We start from the raw sequence: 19,343 nt of genomic DNA, 5'->3' as shown, positions 1-19,343 counted from the left end.
ATGGCTTTGTGTGGGGCCGCAGCATTAATACACATCTATAATAAAGCATTTCGATGTTACTATACTCCGTCCATGAGCACATATGCACATCAGCTCCACCGTACAATGTGGGAGATCCCCACACGAGTGGGACCAGCCCAGGTCTCCACTCCACTTTAGCCAACTGGAGAGCCTCTGGGATCAACCGCTTCAGGTTGGTACATAGTTGAGAGAGCTAATAAACCACTTGGATTTGGCTGGGTTGGGAAGTTCCATATACCGCATGTGCAGCCCTGCCCAGTGGAGGTACTCTGATTATTAAGACTGATCTAAATCAAGTCATTCAGGCATTCAGGCATCAATTGCCCTTAGCTTCAAGGCTTGGTAAGCAAACACTAAAATCTCAACTGATAACTAAGTGGTTTGGGGCGATATCGCCTGGAGGTTCGTACCATATAATAGCTGAGAATTAACTGAATTGACTACACTGGGTTGATTATTGGAGTACTCCCGGCATAAGGGCTCTCCTGCCAGCTACCTTCACCATCTCCTGCACGGGTCTTCCCTCCCGCATTTCGAGCCCACCAATTCCCGATAGAAGTGGAAAGACTGATCATGATGTCGACGGAGGCACGAACAATTTCTCGTACTCGCCCTTCGTTTACTTGTCTGCCCTGTAAGCGACGAAAGGTATGATCATCATACAAAATCATTAATCGTCCAAATCTGATTTGGTGTTGGTATAGATTAAATGTGAAAAACAACGCCCCGCTTGCCGCGATTGTCGCCGACTGAATGATGTATGCGTTTATCCGCCCGTCACCACCTCCGATGAGCCTAAATCCGCCGAAGATTTGCCCCGAAGAAACATTCAGATTGCGGATCAGCATCATGCATCCGCTTTTCCCTTGTCCACCCTCTTACATAACAATGGCAAAAGTGTTGAAAATACCCCCGCCAACAATGAAATCAACAATGAGACGCATCCTAAAAGTAAATCCCGACAAGATGAGATGGCATGGGTATCAGACACTTTCGACTTACTGGACGACTCGACACTTTCGCTGATTGACCTCCCTGTCGACTTCTATGAGTTCGGCAGTCTTTCCGACGGGCCACCTCTGTCTTGTCTACCGGCCTTATCCCATCTATCTTCCGCCATTGACCAAAGTTCTCTCTGGTCAACTCCCCAAAGCAGCACGCCTATCCTCTCTCGCGAACCTCCCGACATCACCAAGAAGTCTAATGCCGATACTTCATCCAACTTGCAAGAGAGTTCCCAATTGATGGGCTCACCACAGGGAGACCTCTGCCGATATATGGGCCACTCGTTCTGGGCCCTCGCAGCGAATCGAACGGTTGATCGCGATGTGTTGCCTCAGGCGGAACAACCTCGATGCCCGACTCAGGAAGACCACGGCCGGAACTCGAGGGAATGGACTCGGATGCTGCAAAGCCTGCCTCCAAAGAATGTATGCGACGTGCTTCTAGAATCGTTCCTACTTAGCGTGAAGCCGTTGCTCCCGTTGGTCCATGTCCCTACACTGCTTCATGACTATGAGGCATTTTGGGAACAGGCCGCCACGCAGACCCCTGTTAACCAGGAAAGTAAGAACGGCTCCTTTGTGAGTTTGCTATGGTCGGTTTTGTATTGCGGAATGGTTGCTACCTCGCCTTCCCTTTTGGCAGAGAGCGGCATTCAAATGCGGGACTCTTGCGTGTTCATTAAACAGCTGAGATTGATGCTGGAACGGACTTTGTTCCTGAGCCATTATGCAGAGCAGCCCACACTAAATGGCTTTATTGCGGTCCTATTGGCCTGGGAGTGCGATCCCATTGCAAATGAGATCCTGGCAGCCCCCGCCTTCGTGTCTCAGGCGATGCAAGTAGCGCGCACTCTGGGCTTGCACCACGAAGAATGCATTATGTCTCGTGGGGAAGTTGAAGCGGAGCTTGCCCGTCGTGTTTGGTACCATGTTGTATTCCTCGAGCTATATGCCTGCGTTGCATCTGGCAGTGTCTTGTCATATGGTACCCAGGAAAGTTCCTATAACACACAATTACCCCAGCCACTGCATGATTTGTTTTTAGACTCTGAACGAAGCACCCGAATTGGTGTACCCTCAGTGGGACGGACATCAACAGCCATGCTGATGGTCGTCGGTCGCTGTCGGATGACACGCACTCTGCGATGTATCATGGAGGCTGGCTACAAAACACAGCCATTGAGCACCCAGGAATGCGAAATCCTGGAAACAGAAATCCGTCAGTTTGAAGTTGCGATTGGCGGCCTCATAAACCAAATTGTTGTTCGTGGGATGCCAGAACAGGGATATTTATCTAGTCAACTATTACGTGTGAACCACCAAACCCATCCACATTACTACCATGATACCACTCACGAGGAAACTGTGTTGAATGCATACGCTCGCATCCAGCTGGATATGATGAAGCAGTATGTGCGAATATTTTTCAACCGCCAAGTTCTGGCGGGATCATCTGGGTCATCGACTGTTTGGGACGAGTAAGACCCTTTCGATACCGTTTAAAAGGTTCTATCCCGCTAACACTGCATGTTAGCCAAATTATAGCTTGTCGCCAGTTCCTCAAAAACTACGTCAATCTAGCCCGACTACCGGCATTCTCCCCATATTGGTGGCTATGCCCCGGCAAACTGCAGCCTCTACATGAATGTCTCATAGCTATAACCTGCATGAAAGAACGCCCCCAGAATCCCGACACTCAAATCCTTTTATATCTGCTGAGTGAAATCTTTGAGATTTTCAAAAACACCGAAGCCCGCGACGAGAGCCTGCTATCTCAATCATTCCGTCGATATGAGGCGCCCTGGCAAAAGCTCCAGCAGCGACTGGACGAGACCACCAGCGCATATTCCCTCAATGCAACATCCCGTTCTCTGGAGCCTTCTCTCCAAGAAAATGACGACCAGCCCATGTGGCAACAACCATCACTGTCGGGAAATGAAAAACGCCTACGACCCCCTGATGTCGCCGCTATAACGGAGCGAGCCGCAGAGCCACTACCCGACGGATTCCGGATTCCTGTCCCCTTACACTCCTACGAGTCCACACCATCTTTTGACCGGTCTTCATGGACCAAGCGTCGAAAATCAGGCAGGTCCTGCTCCACCGGAAGCCTCGCACCCCCACAGACAGATACGGGCGCAGACTGGCCACTCGGCAATTTTAGTGATCTGAATACAAGTGTTAGAACAGTCCCACTCAGTCCGCGGTCGTCAGTGTCAAACTGCGGCGGTAGGTATTCTTCAAGCAGTGCTTTTATGGAAATTACGCCGCCTGATATGTGGGGGAAATGGAAGCCTCCGATGGCTGACGATGTGTTACATGAACTTCCAACTGATTGGGACGATGTCTTTAATATATAGACTGGACATCCGTCAGGATATCATCCTCTGTATACATCGGTTCAGTAATGGCATAACGAATTCCATTACATACTACTAAACTATAACTTAACGACATGCATCCCTTTCAAATGGTAAACAAGCTCTCAAACATCGTCCTACTCAGGCAGCAATCAGGGACCCAGCATGTGTTCAATCCAAGCACTTCATGAAACTGGTTTAATCTACAGCTTCGAGGACTCGCTCAAAGACCGATGACCAAATACCACCTTGGGCAATTCAACCCCCCAAGCGATCTTACAATCCAATCGGGTATGCTCAGCACTTCCCGAGGTTGAATCGCAGGCCTCATACGGCTTGACAATATCCCGGTAGACAAACTCGCCAACACCACCCTCACCCAACAGAACCCATCTACGAGCAATTTCCATCGCGACCTCATCCCCGTCACGCTCAGCATCCAAAGTCATGAGAGCCCCCGAGAGAATCCAGGCAAAGGTAAACATAATCCTGCGGGAATCGGCCAGCAACGCAGCCTGCGGACGAGTAGATGTCACGCGAGAAAGGAAAGCATCCAGAGCCTGCTTCAATGCACCCGCAAGAGACGGTGTTCGAATCAAAGACACAACACGATTAAGCCACCCTGCCAAAACAGACAGGGTATCTCTTTTCATCAAGAAGCGGACGAGTTCACTCGCCAGGACATTCGTGGTACCTTCCCAGATCGGATAGACAGCTGCAGCCCGGAGGAGACGCGAAATGTTGAACTCGGGCTCGTCCGGTTCATCAATGTATCCGACTCCACCCATCGCTTCCTGGCATTCTTGAACACCCACCATCGACATTTTGCTAACAACGCCCTTGCATGTGGCGGTTAGGACCCGGAAGATGACCTTTGCTTCGGCGGGATCCTTGGGCATGTGTGGAAGTCTCGCGGAGCTGGATGGATTTTCAATCAGACCCATCACTGCAATTGTGAAAAAGGCAAGATTTATAGCGCCGCGATGCTTTACCTCCACATCCGCGAGGAGGCGCAGATGCATCGGGATCAACCATAATGGCTCGCCGACAGTAGTGCGTGACTTGGCAAAATTCTTCGTGATGCTGATAGCACGACGCCAGGTTGATAATGTTCCAAGGAGCGTCTGGATGCGGGTGGTGTTTAACAGTGGAGCAATAGTCTGAATTCCCTGGTCGATCTCGCCGACTAGGTGAGCGCGCATGTCCTTTAGTTCCAGCTCGGCCGTGGGCAATTCCTTCGTCCCGAGCTTGTTCTTCAGGCGGTGGATGCGCACGCCGTTGGATACTTCTTCTGGCTTTCCATCCGCTCCGATGATCGTCTTCCGTAATGGCGCGATGAATGTGCTGAGTTTGCCAGAACCTGTCTTGGCTAAGAGGAAAGTGACATTGGCGTCTGTTGCGGAGGAAAAGAACTTGAATCCGTTGATCAGGTAGTCTCCCTCAGCTACGACGTCGGATGTTTTCGATCCTTGGGGCAAGGGTGCGTAGGTAGCCCATGTTTCTGTGTTTTGAACGTCGCTCCCGCCTGCTCTTTCGGTCATCCATTGGCCGGATGTCCAGTAGTCGTCGCCTCTGGAGGTCAGTCTCCGGAACACAGTGTGCAAAACATGGTCATTCGGGAGATCCTTGAGGCGCTGTGACAATACAAATGCCGCTCCATCAGACATACTCATAGGGCATCTGTACATGGACGAGGCGGGGACGTATAGATACACTCTTTGGGCTCGGTTGTTAGTATTCACGCTCATGAGATGACGCAGGGAACTGTAACATACGCAGCATATTGAACAGTGCGCCTATGAACGCCATATGCGTGGTCATATCCCAGCGACACAACACTACAATATCCGTATTAGTGCCAAATGTATATGAAGAAATAGACGAACGACTAACCCATTCTTAGCCCCCCACTTTCCCAACTGCTTCCATCCCTCAGCCGTAACCAGCTTGTCATACCCATACCTCTGGCCCCAGACATTGTACTTTTTTACATATGGCAGGTTGGTCTCTGCGTCGATGTTCCATCCAAAGACTTGGGGCGAAACAGCCTCCTCGCCAAATTGAGCGAGGTGGGGTTCAACCAATTTGAGAGTTTCTGCAGGAAGATACCCTATTGTCATCAGGTTAGATTTAGTAAAAGGTGGTAGGTGTACTAGACTTACATCCTAGCATCCGTTGTAAGCTAGTGTCGGAAGTATAGGCATTTGGCAATTTTCCAAGCCGAGTGAATGTTCCGGACTCTGCGGTTGCAGGAATTCGAGATTGAATAGTCATGTTTGTAATGAATATAGATGCTATAGCTCCTCGAGAAACATAGTCTGGACAGTGATGGGTTTATATAACTAGTTGATTACATCAACCGCGGTTTCTGGTTGAATACCCGAGATCAACTTTCCCCACCATAATACCTCTTGATCAAAGTCCGCAAAATCGCCGAGATGAGCTGTTTGAGGCTGTGGATTTCCCTGATTTGTTGAATTAAACTCTGCAGCCATCTCCGAGCGGGGAAGTTGCTTGTCTACGGCACTTCGGCATCGCCTAGCATGATGGTTTGGAAATCAAGTAAAGAAAAGAGTCGCTAATCGTGTATTCCATGTTGGGTGTAAGGGTATAGACTTTATCCTCGCTTGTAACCGAGGTAGACACCAAACCTTCTAATTCCAGCTTTTTCTTTTTATATAATGTTTTATTTATCGACAGCATTCTAAAGTGCTCCAGTGGGAGGATCTTGCATCGTCTGCTCCAGAAGCAGGCACAGCAAAGGGTCGGATGGGCCATGCAAGCGAATCTGTATATAGTCAACTATTCGTTTGTTTTTACTAAGATTCCCATACATAGTTCAATTGATTAAGGGAAGAATATACCAAATGGTCTCTGGCCGAATATCCCTAACACTGAGTTACAAGAACAGACGTTGGTTATAAATCCGCCATGAATATTAGTTGGCTGTGGTCTATAATATATAAATTCATTCCCCAAATACATCCTCTTAGCGTCGGTCACCAGTGAACTCAACCCTTGGACATTTGATCACCGTTGGAAATCCCAGCGCTAGATCTTTGCAATCGCCTTAACAAAAACCCCTTCCGCAGTCGCATAGCTCTCCCCGGTGCCGCTTTCGATCCGGGCGGTTCCCCAAATTTTTCTCCCCTCGGTCTTTGTGATCCAAGAACGTGCCATAATTGTCTCCGGTGTTTTGACGGCTTTCTGATATGTAATGTTCAGGGCAACCGTATATGCTGGCCCCCCATCGGGCATCGCTCGCCTGATGAGAACACCCAATGCACCATCCAATACGGCGGCAATGACTCCGCCGTGCAAGATATTGGGATGCTCGTTTAGCCCCGTGCCTAGCGTATGGAATCTGCGAATCTCGCCCCTCAGGTCCTCTGTGACAGAAGGTTGTCGATACAAAGTGAGCAAATGTGGAATTGTATCCTTGGTGAACCAAGTCTTGCCCAGCAGCGTGTGTCCGTTATCTGGAGTGGCTTCCCGGGGTTTGTCAATAGGCTGGAAGTTTGGTTCGCAGAGGTGAGAGCGACACCATGGGATTGACATGAAATGGTTGATTTCGGTTTGGAACGCTGCAGTAGACGTGTCGCTATCTTGTGATTCCATGACAGTTCACCCCGTTTGGCGTATTGATGGAGGTGACGGTGCGATTCCTTGTTGCTCCCTGTTTTATTTCCGAAATCGCCTTGGGGGGAAGGGTGGTTTCTGTAGGGTAGCTTCTCTTCGAGCTGATCTCGCTACTTTGCGTCTTAAAAAAGGGTGTGTGGGCTTTTTTTTAGGTCTTCGTTAGAGTGTATTGGGGGATCTATTATGGTTAAGTACCAAGAGCTTTGATCAAGCTTCGGCTTGTTTTCTTAAGTATTACCCGTGGACCTCGGCGGCCTAAACTGCATCCCCGCAAAATATATATAGAATTACAAAATTCGTTCCTGTCATGATATTATTTCATAAGCAGAAGACCTCCACTCAAATAAAGCTCTGTGTTAAAATACCTATCTTCAAAATAAATATAGGAGTACGTAAAATGGTAGTACCCTTATATTAATCAAGTACTCTAGCCGCTGTATGTTCAGAAAGGCGGTTAACACCCTAACTTGCGATATGGAACGTGATTATTTATATTCGTAAAGCCATATTGCCAGAAAATAACATTCTGACTTCACTCAGTATGAGGGGCATTGTCTCATCAAATATGGTTGTGGGAAACCGAGAGCCAAATATACTAACTGAAGAAATGGGTATAGAAAGCTTGGAACAGATCAAACATAAACGAAACAGGGCGAGAGGATCGATTTAGATCACTTTTGGGCGATGCAAAACTCCGACCTTCCGATTTAGATTGTATCGACTGCTCAAATGTATAGGCAAGCTCATTGAGCCTTCTGAAGATGGGCGGCCAATGAAACTAAGTCCGTATCTAAAGCATGGTTATCAAGCCATCATATAACGGGATCAACTAAGCAGAGTGAGCTGGAACTTACGGTATGTTGGGCCCATCCCAAACAAGGTTCCCGCGTTCACTGAGAGTGACCGGTGTATCGGATGGGCTGAACCCCATTGGAACGGTAATTATCGGATACCCAACAAGTCCCGGCACGTCAGCACAAATGATTGAAGGAAGAATGGTTGCATCAGCCCCAGAAGCGTCGAGGACCTGATCAATGCCGGCAGCACCACCAAGATACCTCATTTCTTTGATCCCGGCAACAACTTTTTCAGAAAGGACATCTTCCGCCTTCCGAACAGTATCCCAGTAAGAGATGTCACGAGAAGGATAATCTTCCGCGGGAATAGACTTGGTGCAAGAGATAGTATCCTCGATATTTTGAATGTTGAATGGGTTGATCTCCAGACCGCGAAAGTAGTGAGCCATATCTGACTTATACTCCGCAGGCCCAACATATTGCTGAGGGGCAGAGGGCCCATTGATCCGATCGTATGAAGAGTAATTCGCATCATCAATAATCGTTGCACCGTGAGCCCGGAAAGATGATATCACGATTTCAAAATCCTTCTTGATAGCGCTTAGATTCATGCTCTGCACAAATGGGTTCTGGAAGGCATTTTGTGGAATAGCGAGTCGGATTGAACGAAAATCCGCCAACCTGCAAGCTTTTTCGTAGTCCGGAATTGATTCAAATGGAATTTCTTGGCTTGTAGGATCTTCTGGACTTTTTCCTGCCATAACGCTGAGCGCAATGGCAGCATCACGGATGGTCTTTGCAAAGGGGCCGATAGACCCACGCATCTTTGTGACGATGACGTTATCGCGAGCCACAAGCCCGCTAGTAGTTTTGATGCCGACAACGTTGTTTCTCGACGCGGGGCAAATCATACTTCCGACTGTCTATCATGTCATCTCAAGCCCGGATTAGGACAGTATTCCAATAAACAGGAAACGGGGAGTAGGGAGGAGAGTTCTTACTTCCACTCCAACCGTAAAGGAAGCAAGATCTAGAGACATCGCAACAGCAGAGCCACTGCTGCTCCCACAGGGGTCTTGATTCGGGTAGAATGCGCCGAGGGTCTGACCCCCCCCCCCCCCCCCCCACGCACTCCAACCATTGGATTGTGATTTGGGAGAAGAGCGTGAGTTTCCCCACTGGGACATGTTTGCTTTGCCCAGGATAATGGCCCCCGCGTTCCGGAATCGGGAGATGACAGATGCCTCCTTATGGGTTTTGGAGCCAACCAGGCATAATGAACCCGCTGTATAGTTCATACCGTGGGCGCTAATTGAATCTTTCACAAGAACAGGAAGTCCATGTAAGGGACTGCCACGATGGTCAGGAAATAGTAATGCAAGTAAATTAGGGTGCTGTGTGGGATTGAGACTCACCTTCGAGGACCAGAGACTCTTCGTTCCACATCCAGCTGCCGGGCTATTTCAAGCGCTCTTGGGTTAATCTCAGCTACCGGATGGAATGCAGCTGTGCTCTCTTCGATGCGATGGAGGTAAATTTGAACTAGCTCTTCGGATGTCAAAGTCCCATTTTGCAGGAAGTCTTGAAGGGTCTGGATTGATTGATCATGAAGGGGAAGGCAATCTAGCGTGTTCAGCCTCCGTGTCAGCCCCTGTAATCACTGCCAAAGGTGGAGGCAAGCGTTTCCTCACCAGGTGTTGAGGTTGTTCTCCGGGTGACAAGAACGCCGATCAATATCGGCAATAATAAGAAAAGCACTTTTTGGAGCCAGTATCGGGTAAGAAGTGCCATTGAATACCATGTTGGGGAATAATATGGTAATCACTTGTGACGGGGGAGTAAGCTGGAGGGAAGAATAGTAGCTGGCTTAGGCTGAGCCTCAGCTCACTGTTACGTGAAGTAGGCATTACCAGCAAATGCCGTGGAACAAACACATCATGCGCTGCTGACCTCCCCAGGAGAACATGTAGCCATTTTTTTTCGGGGCTTTCTCCTAGATTGATAATTCAACACGTCATCCTACGATCTCGTGTGTGTGTGTGTGTGTGTGTGTGTGTGTGTGTGTCGGTATTCGATATTACCCGTACCGGAGACCGGACGGGAGCGGAGGTACAGGCTAAGGAACGCTTAGAAAAATTAAAAGGATCCTTCAACCTCAAATCTCCAATCCGGAAGAATGACTCCTGTGTGATTTCCCTATAACGGGACTCTACAGAACTTACGTGTACAAGTTCGGGTCAGGTCTGGCACATTGGAGCAATCCATGGTACCAATGCATCTTAGCTCCATCTTAGCTCCACCTGGCCAGTTTGAGCGGGGTGTACGGGGCGCCGATCCCGGGTAGGTCCCGAGGTCGACCCAAAAAGGGTTAAAGATCGGGTCTCCCGATTGTCCACTGTTGTGTCCAGCCGAAATGGGCGAATATACCGCTAGACCAAAACTGTACCATGAGCTATACTTCTAGTCCTTTCAGTCATGTATTGCTCTGACATGTTGTGATATACAATCGGATACTGTAACACAGGCCGTAAAACCGATAAAAAAAAGCGAGAGGTGGACAAGGTTGGGTTCAATTCATGTATACACCTGGGCAGTGAGTCAATGACACAGCAAAAGTTTCGACACCCCCTGCTGGGCCCATTTCTACACCGCCTACTTTTTCGAACCTGCTATTACCTCACGTTCAACGAGTTTAACGCTTCACCCCTAATAATAGGGTATCTTGATCAGAACTAATGGTTACTAGAGAACCTATCTCAGGCTGTATGGGAAATACAGGATTCGTACGGGTATTATCGCTGGAGTAGTGGGAACACCGAGAGTGACTGAGTATCGGATGGTAGGATTTCCATACATCCATGGATGCTAGTACTGAGGGAACCAATTGAACGCGTTGATTGCAGAAACTATCCTTGAGATCGCTGTTGAGAGCGTCTCATAGCCTGAGAGGTAGTATTGCGTGTTACAATGCGGGTATTCCGAGTTGGTCCGGTTTACCATACAATATCATGTGGAGGAGTCCTTGGGTAGTCGCTGAATCAGGCAGTTCTTAGTGATAAAATACCACCTCTTAGCTTGACACTAAGATATTGAGTGTAACGCCAAATTCGGCAAATGAGCAACGCAAAGCAAATCGGCAAAATCCACCTCGCAAGTGTCCAGTCAAACCCGAGTGCTTATTTCGCCCGGCTTCGGAGGTTGGGAGTTTGCATTTCCACAATAACGCTGTCTTGGATTGCTCAAGGAAGTTGACTACCCCGCATGATCAAATTAACGAACGAAGAGGGACTGCCCAATCGGTTGCTGTTAGGCATCCGCAAAGTTGAGCAAGCAATTGAAATCCTTCTCACTGAGAGTAGTTCTCAGGGGTGGCCCCAGTGCCTCAAGCTCTGTACGAGCTTCGTTGTGCGTCTCAGTGGCCTTTTGTATGTACCCTTGTTCTTTAAAAGCAGTACTCAGCCGCCATGTTGCTCGAGCCTGGCCCCCCTTGCCGAAATTGCCTATCAGTCTGAGGTTGCCATACATGCGTCTCGACTCTTGCAAGAGAATCCTGTTGATTGCCTCAATTAGAATGATTTCATGGAGCATGGCCAACACTGGACCTACACAGCATCATCAAGGCCGCCAAGGTTAGCCATGATATCTGCACTTCTGTAGCAAGATGCGGCCGTCTGCACATGGTCACCTAGGACTGCTTTACGAATATCGAACCCAATCAAGTGCTCACTTAATGCTTGCTGAAACTTTCCCTCAGCCAGAAGCAGATTTCCTCTGTTGAAATGTTGACTATGCAGACAAACAAAAGCGAACCTTCGTCAGCCAACATCGCGATGACTCGGTCTTTACTTACTATCCATTATTAGTCTATTCGTGTGGTTGTCAAGTCATAATCAAGTAAGGAGTCTATAAAGTTCCGAAGATGGATATAGGTAACAATCTATGAATGAAGACAAAGAACTAAGCTAGATATATGAATGAGTGTCCTTATACACCAATCGTTTGTATTCCCTAGCCCCTGGCCAGGTATAGCGCCGATGTCCTAGTAGTCCAGTTGATATACCATACTAGTATGTGTCGACTACCATGGTTGAATATATGGTGGAAATATATTATAGGGTATTGAAACCCGGATTATCAACCGACCGCCATAATGGCGTACTCTGTATAAGTGTATATTATTATTGGCTAGCCATATCCTCACAGATTGTCAAAATAGGGGGATTTCTTGATATTCAGTTAGTTGAAGAAATATATATATATATCATCTATGCTATAGATTCAAAACAGTACATGTAAAGTGAGCGTGGATCTAAATCACTGCCTGGTCATGTAAACCAATGAGAGAGTTATGTATCGGTGGTCCCGTTAATCGCCCATACTCGATAGTAGGATTATTGACACCAATAATACTACACATAAATGTCCCTCCCAGCACATCTCTACCCCTTGCCTATGAAATGTGCGATTGAAATGTGCAATGCATCTCAAGCAAAGCCGGTACTGACCACCCAGCTCACGTCGTCATTGAAAGAAGTAGCGGAGTCGAAATCGTGGACACCGCCGTTGCTCGCAATGTAGAGCGTGTTCTCGTAGTGGCGGAAGTAGCGGGTAGGATAGCTCCAGGAACGAATGGAACTGCCCTGGCCACTTATGCCAGTCTGGGGGCAGAATGTAGCATCTTCGTAGAGTAATTTGGTGTCATCGTTGGCAGCAAGCACGAGCGAGAAGTCAGCGTGCCGGATGAAGCTTCCCGGGGTATCGACGGACTCGAACGAGAAACAAGCGCTATTAACAAGACCGGCCCGAACCGTCCAGCTAGCTTGTTGTTTGAGGGCTGTGGTGCTGGATGACGAGACAACCTGAGTATTGATAGTCGCACCAGTGTGTGTGATGTAGTGCGTGGTGTAGCCGGACGTGGTGGCCCGCAGCGAGATTGAAGAACCAACGGTGAGGGCCGTTCCGCTAGTCAGCGACGTGGTAGCATATTTGGCCGCTACGATATTAGCCTGCACTGAGTTCTCGGTGGCATCAGTCGGGTAGCCGGAGGTCATTACGCCCTCGTAGAATGTGCCTTGGGCGCCGTTGCTGTTGTCGCCGCCGATGCCAAGGATAATGGCACCCTCTTTGCTCATCGGGTTGTATCCAGACGCGCTTGGGCGTGCGCCACTGTAGTATGTTGATAGAGAGCCGGACGCAGCATTGCCAGCACGGATGGCCCACTTGTTTGGCCCTCCCTTGAGAACCGTATTGACAAAACGGTAGGACAACGACGGGTCGCCTGCATTATTGGCTGAGCTTGAGCCAGAGAACAGGCCGTTCTCAAGGTCGGCCATGAGCCAAGGACCACTTCCAGCGCCGGAGCCCCAGCCGGTATTGTCACCGTAGTAGATGGCCTCCATGTGGCCGTTGCCTGTATCGGTACTGCTGACCTCGGCATTTCCGTAGTCAAAGCAACAGGCACCGTTGTAGTGGGTTCCATCAAGCACTGCGTACATGCCCTCTGCTTCGTCCCCTGTAGCTGTGCCGCTAGCGGCATTGTTGCTGTAGCCGGTACCGGGAGACATGAAGACACCGTACGCCTTCTGGCCGTTTAGTGTAACCGGTGCGCCAATCGCGCTGGCAAGGTTATCATAACCATTAGCTTCAGGGCCTTTGAAGCCACCAGGTGGAGCCTGTTTGAGATGATTACCGCGGCCAGATTGGTCATAGATGATCGTAATTAAGCAAGTTGTGCTTGAACAGAATTTGTCCTGGGCAGCGGCATTTGCAACACCACCAGCAGAGAGCGGAGAGATATCGGTCGTGGTATCATCGGAGCCACGTTTGACCTGGTAGAGTGCGCCGGTATAGGCGCTATACAGGGCACGTGTGGTGCTATGCGCAGCGATGCAGGGCGTGTTGCCGGAGGCATAGATATCACAGGGCCCAGCTTCAACAAGCGTGCCAGTGGCAGCAAGGCTTAGAACCAGTGCGCAGAAGCGTTCAAAGCTTCGTCGTGAGAACATGTTTGATCACCTTTGGAAGATTCCACCAGACAGGCCTTTAACTTAGGAATGAAATTCTTCAATGGGTGTTGAAGAGAAAAGCGTAGGGCCAGCCTTAGTATTTATATTATTCAGTTCATCCGGCAAGAATTCATTTTTTTTATTTTTATTTTTTCAGATGAGTAGCAGGGGTCACTACCGTGGTGCTAATTCTCCTCCAATCATTCTAATAAAGACGCATTATTTACTTGATAAATAGGCGAAAGTCACTCTTCACAATCCCGGTTAATACCAATAGCATATCGAAACGACGGAATTCGTAGAGCTAGCAAATATTAAACTGAATTACGGGGTTTCTGACCTGTGGGAGAGTGAGACAGAAGGTTTTCCTCCCCTGCCGGCAAAAATCCTTACATATGTCACGAGGATGGCCCTGGAGAGAGAGAGCTTTGAGGATTATGTTGGATGCACCCCGCATCATAGTAGCATTTAAGGTTGTGCCACCGGGATTTTCCCCTTTCCCGCAACCAAATTGAATGGCTATTGGACTGAATGCAGACAAGCTTAGCCGTAGAATTATGGCGTCCGAGCCCGAAGTTTAGGGCTTTAGTCCCCTGAAGGTGTGGGGCGGGCTTAGGAGCGAGGGGTTGGATATCATATGATCTGATCCTTGATCTCCCGAGGTACTTTCTACCTCTTTGAATCTTGCTAACAAGTCAGAATATACACTATTTTTTGGCTACCCAGTTTAAATTGCACATGAATGCAAATTTAATGCAAATTTAATGCATATTGTGGATTTAGCCGGAGTATGTCTAGGAAAATGTTCGTGTGAATGTACGATGAAAGGCACCTGTATTAGGGCACTACATGTTATCTCGGGATCTCCCTACGAAGATCATCGAAAATGTCTCAGGTCGCCTATTGGCTCGAAGTATTTTCCCCGGTCCAGAACTAGCGGGATAAATCTCCGGTGGGGAGATTTCGTTCTTCATACAAGGCTGCAGAGGGGGGCTTAGCAGAATAGCGTGGTCTTGTCTATTGAAAGTGCGGGAGCTTATTACTATGCTCTCTCTAACTTAGAGCTACATATCGGAAAGACAATAAAAGAGATGTTAGCACGTAGCTTTTAGTGGACCTGGATTGGGCATGTTTGAGGGGTTTTTTTGGAGTCTTTCATAATTCACTATCTCTCGTATCTTACGACTACTTTTGGTGAACTCTGGACTCTCTGGACATGCAAATTGGACAATATAACTAGCATAGGCTAATTCCAATATGGCATTCCTTCGGTTTTCTTGCTTTCTTCTTGTTTTTCTTCGCACGTACACATTCACGGCAGCCATCTCACAGAGCAAGGAAATTAAACCTCCAAGACCAGGTCATATCCAGAAATTGTTCGAATATGTGGGCCTTTTTTGACTATCAAAGTATTCGAGCTATTCAAAGAAAAGATTTGAACAACTTCCGGTCGACTCGCTATAGTTAGATAGAAAAGAACCTATGAAAAAAAGAAAGTCGCTCTCCTTGTATTTCAATAATATCTTTGAACACAAGATGATTACTTGCTACGACTTTTAGCAAATTCTAATTTATGAGAGGTTAGTGAGAGAATATATGACCATAGATAAGTATTACCAGGAGTATACCACCTAGTAAGAATTTAGTGGATCAAAGGGTTCAAACCCCCCTCTATTTGTTTTATGTTTTAAATGATGCCACAATTATAGAATTAAAAGGGCCAGTTTTATTGGGCCGTGCTTCACGTGGAAATAATAGGTACTGCGTTATTTTATCGAGGTCTCTTCAGCATTTTGCCTCTTATAGATCTTACTCGGTAGGCAAATAGCGGCGAGGCCTAAGCCCTAAAACGGAAACGGAAGACTATGCAGAAGCGGAGGAAATAATAAAGTATCCACGTATGCAGGCACCTCTACGTAGTTAGTGTATTTGCTATTCACTTCATCTGCCTCTTCTTTTAGACGGCGCTCAAAGTCGGCTTACTGAGTAATGTTCGGTCTGGGCTCACGCACACTGACCCCTCGTTGATTACTTAGAAACATCTATTAAAAGCCAAGATTGAATACACGGATTACAGGGTAATTAAATGACATTCGCGCATGACTTCTTTTATGGTGCGGGTGGTATAGGTTAACGCCCGTGGCGCAATTGGGCGTCCCTTAGGAGGAGGGCACAATGGTGAAGAATCGTAATATATTGTGGGGGCGCAGTAAGACGCGGGGCATGCCACCTTGCCTTGCAAATTCTAGGGCCTTGGGAGAAAGGTCAGTAAGCAGACATACCTAGACAATTGGAGGTTAGCTCTAGGTTATTCACCATGTCTAAGTATACTTCATTGTAATTTGAATAACTGCGAATGTCCCGAAGAAAAGGAAATGCCGAACGCTGCCATCGTCTATGCTGATTACCCAATTAGTATATAAGAGGGAAGCGGGCATTTATCGGCTTTTCTTGTCGAGGCTTGAAGGAATTCGACTAAGAATTTGACGCTTTCATCACTTGCCCTAGCGGCTGTCGGAAAATTATCGGACTGCACGCCACAAAAGGAAATACACCTATGAAGATATATACCTACCAAGACAATGCTCTACATTTTCAGACTTTCAAGCCGACGGCAATTCCGGAATTGTAGGAATCTGACATGGCTAATATTGAAGAAGATTATGGGAAATACATATATAAAAGGGAGGTGTTTCGCTCGATTTGAACAGTCGAGCAGCTTATATTCAGTCTCTAGAGTTTTGAGATAGTACATCCAAGATGAAGGCATCCTCTGTTCTGACTCTAGCAGGTCTGTTATCATCAGCCAATGCTCATGGATACCTGACCATTCCATCAAGTCGTACTCGGCTTGGATTTGAGGTATGATTTCAAACAATGAATTCATGGATGCAATACACCAGACTGACCTTATTAGGCTGGCATTGATACCTGCCCTGAATGTTCCATTCTTGAACCAGTCGCTCCTTGGCCGGACCTGGAAGGACCCCAAGTTGGCCGAAGTGGACCATGTGGTTACAATTCTCGAGTTAGTGTTGATTATAACCAGCCCGGCGCTTACTGGGGCAACTCTGTGGTGGCCACATACACTGCAAACGAGATCGTCGACGTACAATGGTGCGTCGACAACAATGGTGACCATGGTGGCATGTTTACCTACGGTCTCTGCCAGAATCAGACTCTAGTCGACTTGTTTCTTGACCCAAACTACCTTCCAACCAATGACGAGAAACAAGCTGCCGAAGACTGTTTCTTGGAGGGTGAATTGAAATGTACAGATGTTGAAGGCCAGACCTGTGGTTATAGTCCTGACTGTACTGCCGATCAAGCGTGCTGGCGCAATGACTGGTTCACTTGCAATGCATTCAGTGCTGACAGCAACCGCGGCTGTCAGGGCGTGGATGGCGCTCCATTAAACTCTTGCAAGACAACTATCGCCGGTGGCTACACAGTTACGAAGAAGATCAAAATCCCAGACTACGACTCGGCCCACACGCTGCTGCGCTTCCGGTGGAACTCTTTCCAAACGGGCCAAGTTTATCTCCACTGTGCTGATATTGCAGTTGGGGGTACGGGGGGAGGATCGACTTCCACCACTAGCTCTGCACCTTCCACAACGACTAAGACGAGCACCATAACAACTTCAACAACGACTACTACAGCCTGTGCTACTACTGCCACCACCGTCCCGGTAACTTTCAATGAGCTGGTGACCACATCTTATGGACAGAATGTCTTCGTCACCGGATCAATCAGCCAGCTGGGCTCCTGGTCTACCTCGTCAGCGATCGCTCTGTCTGCAGGATCATACACAACGTCTAACCCATTGTGGACTGCCAGCATTGATCTCCCCGCTGGTACCACCTTTGAGTACAAGTTCTTCACGAAATGGTCAGACGGTAGCATTACATGGGAAAGTGATCCCAACCGGAGCTATACTGTACCAACAGGCTGCTCTGGAACTACAGGAACTGCAAGTGCAACATGGCGGTAGAGGATTTTTGAGGGTGGAACACAGTGGAAAGAGTGTGCTAGCCCGTTGTGTCGTATATGTACATAGTGATATTACAGATTGAAATCGACAGGGCTTGATCAAGCGGCATTCAAGAATTACGAGTAGGAGTAGAAAACCAAATACTTGAGTAATTAGAAGTATATGGAGATTATCGGTTGTGGCATTTTCTAATATGCTAGTCATGTTGATTCATTATTTTGTTGACAGGTCCGAGATTCCCATCTGCGGCCTTAATCGAAAGGAATTGGGCGCAGATTCGATCCGCCCATACGCTTACGCATCTCAGCGCCCGCAGCCACAGTACTGGGTACCTTGATACCGCAGCAATCACCGAACCAATCTGCGCTCTCATGAGGATGGTCGTGGCCATGGGCATGGTCATGACCGTCGTGCTCAGAATCTGCCTCAGAAGGATCGGTCATGCCTTCAGCAGCAGGCAGAAGACTGCCGAACAAGAAGTGTTGCATAATAGGGAGTTTCCCTAGCACTTCCTTAACGAACATCTTCTTCATGCCACTCTCAACCTTGGTCCAATTCTTAGACCCAGAGATATCGTCCAGCATAGGGCTATGCCAACGCAATCCCTTGACAGTCTTGACACTTTCGACCCACCGGACCTGATCCAGATAGAGATAGTTATCACCTTCCTCGTCCAAAATAGCCGTGTTGTGGATACCCAAGGGAGTGATATATGGGTGCCCGACAAGTTGACTAGCTCCGAACAAGAACGGCAAGAAATGGTAGTCATCCAGACCCCACACGCCGTGCGATCCAGCAGGCTCGAGGTAGTAAGCTGACTGGATCTCGCGCATGAGATGCATGTACTCGACATAGACCCTGATCACGACGGCGGGGAAGTCGCTGGCGGGGAGAAGACCGAGCTGGTACAGACATAGCAGCCACATCATGAAGTTGAGTTCGTGGCCGGAGCCGTAGTCAATCCGCTCTCGTGATCCCAGGCAGTTGATTAAATATGTCGAGGCTTCTTCTGTTGCGCCAGCGTTCTTCAGCCCGAGAATGTTGGTGTGCCATGATGCGCTCTGCGCGCTTACATCGTCGCACAACGCTCGGAAGGCAGGGTTGCCGAATCGAGATCCACCCTGGTCGATTGGCGGGTTTTTGGCTAGGAGGGAGCGAATCTGAGTGACGACTGAGAGGACCTTGGAGATGGATTCGGATTGAGGTTTTTTCTGAAGGTCGGGGATTGAATGTCCCCGCACGGAATCAGTTAGCCCAAAGACGAAGGCTAGGACAAGTTTGTAGGTCGGAGATGAGAGGAAGAGCTCATGGTCTCTGGCGGATAGGATGCGGCGGGTTGGTTGCCGGTACTGGTGGGCGGAGAGGTTGGGGGGCGAAGGGAGAGGAGGGGTTGCTGGAGTTAGGTCTCGGGAATTTGGGTTTGCCCTGCGGGTATTTGACCGCAAGTCAGACAGCTTTTTAGAGAGATCGACCTTCCCCGTAGGAGATGGTAAAGATGTCTGTGATGCCATTCTGTTGGTTGA

General features: G+C 48.3%; 8 protein-coding genes across 8 annotated transcripts; 2 read left to right on the top strand and 6 right to left on the bottom strand.

The window, feature by feature from the left end:
• Nucleotides 1–497: 497 nt before the first annotated feature.
• On the top strand, nt 498–3,385 carry N7455_006455 (uncharacterized protein; the record flags this gene model as incomplete). Its single annotated transcript, XM_040956880.2, has 3 exons — nt 498–669; nt 726–2,503; nt 2,560–3,385. Exons 1-3 carry the CDS (start codon nt 595–597, stop codon nt 3,383–3,385), a joined length of 2,679 nt encoding a protein of 892 aa, XP_040812607.2. The 5' UTR covers nt 498–594.
• A 203-nt stretch (nt 3,386–3,588) lies between these two features.
• Nucleotides 3,589–5,659, bottom strand: N7455_006454 (putative acyl-CoA dehydrogenase; the record flags this gene model as incomplete). Its single annotated transcript, XM_040956967.2, has 4 exons — nt 3,589–5,101; nt 5,161–5,223; nt 5,279–5,495; nt 5,548–5,659. The coding sequence occupies 4 exons, from the start codon at nt 5,657–5,659 to the stop codon at nt 3,589–3,591; spliced, it is 1,905 nt and encodes a 634-aa protein (XP_040812613.2).
• Nucleotides 5,660–6,436: 777 nt separating this feature from the next.
• Nucleotides 6,437–7,003, bottom strand: N7455_006453 (PaaI family thioesterase; the record flags this gene model as incomplete). Its single annotated transcript, XM_040956902.2, has 1 exon — nt 6,437–7,003. One exon carries the CDS (start codon nt 7,001–7,003, stop codon nt 6,437–6,439), a length of 567 nt encoding a protein of 188 aa, XP_040812609.2.
• A 687-nt stretch (nt 7,004–7,690) lies between these two features.
• N7455_006452 (uncharacterized protein) lies at nt 7,691–9,612 on the bottom strand (the record flags this gene model as incomplete). The annotated part of the gene is made up of 5 exons (XM_065605362.1): nt 7,691–7,814; nt 7,879–8,744; nt 8,823–9,171; nt 9,237–9,444; nt 9,513–9,612. 5 exons carry the CDS (start codon nt 9,610–9,612, stop codon nt 7,691–7,693), a joined length of 1,647 nt encoding a protein of 548 aa, XP_065461216.1.
• A 1,515-nt stretch (nt 9,613–11,127) lies between these two features.
• N7455_006451 (uncharacterized protein) lies at nt 11,128–11,459 on the bottom strand (the record flags this gene model as incomplete). Its single annotated transcript, XM_040956972.2, has 2 exons — nt 11,128–11,371; nt 11,428–11,459. 2 exons carry the CDS (start codon nt 11,457–11,459, stop codon nt 11,128–11,130), a joined length of 276 nt encoding a protein of 91 aa, XP_040812682.2.
• An 846-nt stretch (nt 11,460–12,305) lies between these two features.
• N7455_006450 (alpha-L-arabinofuranosidase B) lies at nt 12,306–13,826 on the bottom strand (the record flags this gene model as incomplete). The annotated part of the gene is made up of 1 exon (XM_040956985.2): nt 12,306–13,826. The coding sequence occupies one exon, from the start codon at nt 13,824–13,826 to the stop codon at nt 12,306–12,308; it is 1,521 nt and encodes a 506-aa protein (XP_040812668.2).
• A 2,760-nt stretch (nt 13,827–16,586) lies between these two features.
• N7455_006449 (uncharacterized protein) lies at nt 16,587–17,820 on the top strand (the record flags this gene model as incomplete). Its single annotated transcript, XM_040956922.2, has 2 exons — nt 16,587–16,688; nt 16,744–17,820. The coding sequence occupies 2 exons, from the start codon at nt 16,587–16,589 to the stop codon at nt 17,818–17,820; spliced, it is 1,179 nt and encodes a 392-aa protein (XP_040812518.2).
• Nucleotides 17,821–18,071: 251 nt separating this feature from the next.
• Nucleotides 18,072–19,331, bottom strand: N7455_006448 (serine/threonine-protein phosphatase 2A activator; the record flags this gene model as incomplete). The annotated part of the gene is made up of 1 exon (XM_040956872.2): nt 18,072–19,331. The coding sequence occupies one exon, from the start codon at nt 19,329–19,331 to the stop codon at nt 18,072–18,074; it is 1,260 nt and encodes a 419-aa protein (XP_040812591.2).
• Between the last annotated feature and the right edge of the window lie 12 nt (nt 19,332–19,343).

Source organism: Penicillium solitum, assembly GCF_028829755.1.
Source record: "Penicillium solitum strain IBT 25940 chromosome Unknown utg000004l_segment0_segment0, whole genome shotgun sequence".
Lineage (NCBI taxonomy): Eukaryota > Fungi > Ascomycota > Eurotiomycetes > Eurotiales > Aspergillaceae > Penicillium > Penicillium solitum.
Note: the sequence above shows the minus strand (reverse complement) of the source record. Positions and strands in the feature narration are given on the sequence as shown.